At 38.9% G+C, this 6,311-nt stretch overlaps 1 protein-coding gene across 1 annotated transcript; it reads right to left on the reverse strand.

The window, feature by feature from the left end:
- Nucleotides 1-311: 311 nt before the first annotated feature.
- Nucleotides 312-1,019, reverse strand: LOC149215218 (uncharacterized). Its single transcript, XM_089389657.1, has one exon. It carries the CDS (start codon nt 1,017-1,019, stop codon nt 312-314), a length of 708 nt encoding a protein of 235 aa, XP_089245783.1.
- Nucleotides 1,020-6,311: the final 5,292 nt, after the last annotated feature.

Raw genomic sequence — 6,311 nt, forward strand, 5'->3', positions numbered from 1 at the left:
AGTATCCTTCTTTAACAAAGTCCCCTTTTGTAGAGTAGTTTATAGTCTAGTGCCCACTTTCAACTGCAGGTGGCACTAAGACTCTTCTCCTTTCATCTTTTAGTGTGAATCTCCAAGGACAGAGTCGTCCCTGTATACCTTCGATCTGCTACCATTCAATCATCTTGGAATCAGATCCCGTTTAACTTCGCGAGCTGGACTACACCACCATCAGAGACATGTTTGATGATATGCGGTCCTAACCTATGTGTCTTAAATTTTTCTCGGATCTTTGCGAATTTTCTATCATATAAGTGTACAAGATATCCTTCCTAGAATGTCTTTTGCTTGATGTGCCTGTCATGCCAGGCTTTCTCCCTTGCTTTTTTTACTTGTTTATGAAAACCTGCTATAAACTTGTCCTCTTCCAAAGAAAGCAATTGTTCCAACCTCTCCTCCATTATATTAGAATCTGCCATGTTTGTGAAGGATGCAATTCTTAAACTGGGCACAATGTACTCCATAGGCATGGTCGCTTCTTGTCCATATAGCAACCTAAAAGGTGTCTCGCCTGTCAATTTCTTGCATGTTTTCCTATATGCCCACAACACTGCTGAAATTATTAGATCCCAACCATTCTTGTTCACATTCCACACTTTTGTGAGTGCATTCTCCATAATTTTATTGAAAGCTTCGACTGTCCCATTCATATGAGAGTGATATGGGGTACTTTTTTGGTGGTGTAATTGAAAATCTTCAATCAACCCCTTAATAGTCTGATTCAAGAAATGTGATCTTCGGTCACTTATTAATATCTTCGGAAAACCAAATCTGGAAAGAGTGTATTCAAAAATGAACCTCGCGGCGGTATTTGTGCTGCAATCCTTCACTAGCTGTGCCTTGGCCCACCTCATCAAATAATCAGTTGTAGTGATTATGTATCTTGCACTAGTCTTCTTTCCTGGTGGGTTAATAGGTCTGACAAAGTCAATATCCCATTTGTCAAATGCTTGCAACGTTGCTTGTGGATTTAATGGCATTTCGTCTCTTCTAGATGGCCTTCCTTTTCTTTGACATATATCACACGCTCGACAAAATTCTTTTGCATCCTTATGTAATGTGGACCACCATAATCTAGCCCTCAAGATTTTCTATGCAATGGCTTTTCCTGCATAATTTCCACCTATGACTCCTCCATGATCTTTTGCTAGAATACTCTACCTTTCATGTTCAGGGACGTATCTGCGCAGTATTTCATCTAGTCCCATTTTGTTCAAGTGCCTTGCAATTAGTGTGAAATCAACTACTTTTATCACCAACTCCTTCTTCTGCATCGTAGTGTACTTCGTGGGTGCCATTCATATGGCCAAAAACTGGATAATATCCACGAAGTGATCATCCATGACCCTGATTGTGAATAACTGTGTGTCAGGCAGCTATCTTTGATACTGGTGGGTCATTCTCCTATATCTAATCTCGACAGAGGATCGAGCCTGACAATAAATCTTCCTAGCTTGACTACAACCTCAAAATCGTACCCATGGAACAATAGAAACCATCGATAGATTTTTCCTCCTAAAACAGGCTTATTCACCAAATATTTCAATGTAGAGTGATCAGTGAACATCTTGAAATTTTCTCCCAACAAGTAGTGCCTGAACTTCTGTAACGCTTAAACCATAACTAACCCTTCTCTTTCTGTTGTAGTGTAGTTATTTTTTGCCTTGGATAATTTTCTTTTTGCAAAAGCTATGGGGTGATCAACTTCGCCTGCTCCTAGTTGTGCCAATACTATACCAAGTGCTATGCAAGATGCATCGACATGTACATGAAATTCCTTATTCCAGTCCATAAAAACTAAGATCGGTGCAGTTACCATCTTCTCCTTCAGTATAACTATACTCTTTTAACATTCTTCGTCCCATTTAAAAGTGATATCTTTCTTCAATAATTTCTCCATTGGCGCGTATATCTGTGCATACCCCTTTTTAAACTTTCTATAAAAAATGGTTTGACCAAGTGTTGCTCGCAGTTGTCTCACTGTCCAAGTGTCGCTCATAGTTGTCTCACTATTTTCGGTGCTGGAAATTTCACAATGACTGCTATCTTTGCGGGGTCCACCAACAAACCCTGTTTGCACAAAATATGCCCTAATATTATGCCACAAGGTACACAAAATTTACACTTCTTTAAGTTAAGTGAAATCTGATGCTGCCTACATGTATCCAGCATAAGCCTTAAGCTCGCAATATGCTTCTTTAATAGCCCAAAGACTGTCCAATCATCAAAGTAAACTTCCAAGAATTTATGTATGTACTCCTTAAATGTTGCGATTACAACTCTAAAAAATATGGCAGGCGTATTCTTCAAGCCAAAACACATCACCGTGTACTGAAATGAGCCCCACTCTATTGAAAATGTTGTCTTATGTCTATCTTTAGGTGCAATTCTATTTTTATGGTGACCCGAGAAACCATCTGTGAAAGAATAAGCCTCGTGACCTCCTACATTGTCCAATACTTCGTTTGTAAATGGTGTAGGGAAAGGGTCATGCACACATGCATCATTTAGTTTCCTCAAGTCAACACAAATTCTGATCTCTCCCTTAGTCTTCTTTTCCTGAACTATCATGGTACTTACCCATTCATACTCTTCGAGAGGTTTTATAATCTATGTTTCTAGCATTTTTTCTAGTTCTCCGTTTGCTTTTTTCGTTGTATTTCGAATTTAACCTATAGGGTCTTTGCTTCATATGATTCACGTCAGATTTCAGAGGGATCCTCATAACTCCTAGGTCCCCTAACATGCCCTTCATTTATGAAAAATTCATGGGGAATAGTTCCTAGTATTCATGTACTAGCTCTATGATTTTATCAACTGTATCTGCGTCCCAATAGTCTCCAATCGTCATGAACTTTGGGTCTTCCATTGTCCCAATATTCACTTTTTGTGTTTTTACTAGCTATGTTATATCCAATACTTCTGGTTCTGGTCCAACAACTGCACGATTTTCCTTCCAATTTTGGTATATAAATATTGCATGGATCTTCATCTTCTTCGACAGTGATATTATAACATTCCAATGCATAATGTAACTGCACAACCCAATCCTACTGCCAAGTTAATGGAGCTTCATTCTCAAAAAACTTTTCTCTGATTATCTAAAGAGCCAAGTCTATACATTGAAAATCATCTTCAAAGTTGAATGTTAGAATGAACCCTTCAACCAAATCTGTCCAGTTCACAGTTCCATGTCATAATTCTATTTCAATATACGAATTTATAGGAATCGTTTCTAGTGTTTGGATAAATCCATGTACCTACTCTTGTTCTGGAATTTATTTCCAAAACAAAGTGCAACGATGAATATGCTCCTGGGGATCAACCTTACCATCATACTTTACTTATATTTCTGTGTCGATTGAGCTGAACCTGATCCACATTAATATTTGACACTATTGCACATCTGCTATATTTATTTTATGAGTACCCCACCATCTAGCAGGTGTAGCCTTCAGGGCTACATCCAAAGCTTGCAACCTCTATTCTTCTAGTATTTAAAATTCATATTCATCAAGAAATGGGCTTACATCTCCGATCCCATCATAATAAGGCAGATCACATATCTCAAAAGTTATGCAGCAAAGTGATTTTGTGGTAGAAACTTCATATAACACGTTCTGCCAATTTTCGAGTTCTTCCTCGGAATCTGAAGTTCAAGAACTTTCCCGTTCCCAGCCTAATTTTCCATATGCAGTGGGATTAATCGAATCTTCCTCTTTAGCTATTATATGATCAATTTTGTTGACATCTATGTCATAGTACTCATCCCAGACATGATTTGTATAATGCACTCCTTCTGAGGGGTCTAGAGGGACAATGACCCTCATATTGTCTTTTTCGAACACCATTTGTCTCTTCTTCAAATTGATTATCACCAAATTATCGAAAGCCCAATCCAATCCAAGAAGCGCTAGATAAGGGTTGCTATCATCTACAATTTCAATCACTTCGAAGTCTACAATGGTTCAGACTCCTTTGATGTCTACTATGACGCCAGGTAACCTTCCCATATGGGCGTTCTTTTGTTGGTTAGTAGTCCTCAATTGTATGGGTGACCATTGCAACTTCGGTCTTCCCATTGACTCCCAAGTTTTCTTAGGTAACACGTTGGCATCAGATCCTAAATCCAGGATTACCTGATCCATATCATATTCCCCGATCTGCGTAGTTAATCTCATTTCCTTCCTCGTTCTCTTCTTGTATCAATGTAAATTGTTCATTGCGCGCAGATCGCTTCCCAGTTTCTCTTTATTAGTGTAGGAGTCTATCAACTCCTGGAGTCTTTCGATAACCCTCTGATTCCTTAAAAACTTCATGCAACTCTGTAAAAATGACTTCAAAATACTTGGATATAATTCTTGCATTGAAGTAGACACTTTGTCACAATCCTTCTTTGACATTAACTTCAGTTGCGCCCTAGATGCTGAAGCTCCAAAATCCATGAATATTTTCTTCACACCCATGAATTTTTCTTTTTCCTTTTGGATACTGAACCCAGGGACCTTTTCTACAGTATGTCTTACCCATATCTCTTCTACTTTCTTCTTACCTTTATCATCTCTCGTCGCATCTCCAATCCTTGTTACAATGTTGATGCGCAGTTCATCCTCCATTAGCTCAACAATCATCATTTGAATATTTGCTGCAGGCTCTTGGTTCCTTTTCTCCCACAACTTCATGATAAGAATGGGGAATTTTATATTATGTGCTCAAAATATTTGCAGTAGCTGCAGGTTGTAGTAGGGTTCTGATAGTCTCTTGCGAAGTGTCCTGCCAGTCCACAATTATAATAATAATTTGGCCACGCCCTCGACTAAATCCTCCTCCTCCTCCTCCTCCTCCTCCTCGTCCTTGGAAGCCCCCTCAACCAACATGTTGGCCAGGCTCCTTGTGTGTATGTCCTTTAGGTTGCATTCTATAACCATCAAAAATGCGCTCCATCATCAAGTCATAACTTCGACAATTTCGCTCATTATGGTCCACTGATTTACAAAAGTTACAAAATATTTTTTTTGGGGTCTTCATGTACTTTTGTAATAAATAGAAATATTTAGAGCAATGTTTGCCTCTCATTCTACAAATCTCGCACCATAAACTTGATCCTAGGTTTATTGGATTAGGTGATCCACTTTCCAAGTAATCTATGAACATAGGGAATTGATCCTTATAATGGCCCTCTTCTTTGCATTTTGTACACCACACTTTTGATATGGTTTATTTTCCTTGAGATATTGCAATTCCAAGGTAAAATTTTCTAGTTGACTCTGAATTTTCTGTACTCTTGCATGAGTATCTCCAATCGGCGAGGCTTCTATTTTCATGGAAATCTCTAATGCTTTGGCTTGAGTTGCGATCTTCTTCTGCATCAAGGTTTGATATCAGCTGGGAGAATATGGAATGAAGTAAAAGAAAATTGACTGGGCAGTAGGGTCGTGGGAATCAATGAGAGGTTCTACATATGCTCCAATTTAAGATCCTATAAAGACTTGATAGATCTTTAATTTGAGGTTCCTCACTCTGAGATCTCGACCATGTAAGAGTAAGCATAGTCTAATTGGAGTGAAGTCGTAACAAGGTAGCTGTACTGGAAGGTGCGGCTGGATCACCTCCTTTTCAGGGAGAGCTAATGCTTTTTGGGCTTCTTTGTTTGATTGAGAATACAACTGTTTCAACCTATTTTAGTAGAAGGACGTGCCATTCATTTACATCCATCGGTTTGTGGGGGATTTAATGCAGACTTCGATGGAGATCAGATGGTTTTCCATGTACCTTTATCTCTTGAAGCTAGAGCAGAAACTCGTTTAATCATGTTGTCTGAGACAAATCTTTTGTCTCCAGCTATCGAGGATCCTATTTCTATACCGACTCAAGGAATCTATGTATCAATCTTCTCAATCTGTGTCCTTAATGAAACATACCTCATAATACGAGGGTGTATTCGGAATGGACTCCTCATTAGGTAGACTTCATTACGAGTTCTAATATGGTCAGATTTGAGAGTAAGCATCTCTTGTAAAATATAAGCAACACCAAAACCTTCTAGAGCCCAAACTTCCATTTCTCCTATTCGTTGCCCCCCTCATTTGCAGCAGCCGCGGTAAGACAGAGGATGCAAGTATTATCCAGAATGATTGGGCATAAAGCGTCTGTAGGTGGCTTTTCAAGTCCGCCGTCAAATCAATCTGATGTTCTGGGGGTATGTTAAAGCTTACTTGTCCCATCAATACCTTGAATTGCTGATGAAAGTCCCACATAGACTCAGTAGTTGT

This window comes from Pinus tabuliformis, chromosome 1_1 (genome assembly GCF_031772625.1).
Source record: "Pinus tabuliformis cultivar Carrire ecotype Pingquan chromosome 1_1, CPIR1, whole genome shotgun sequence".
NCBI classification, from domain to species: Eukaryota; Viridiplantae; Streptophyta; class Pinopsida; order Pinales; family Pinaceae; genus Pinus; species Pinus tabuliformis.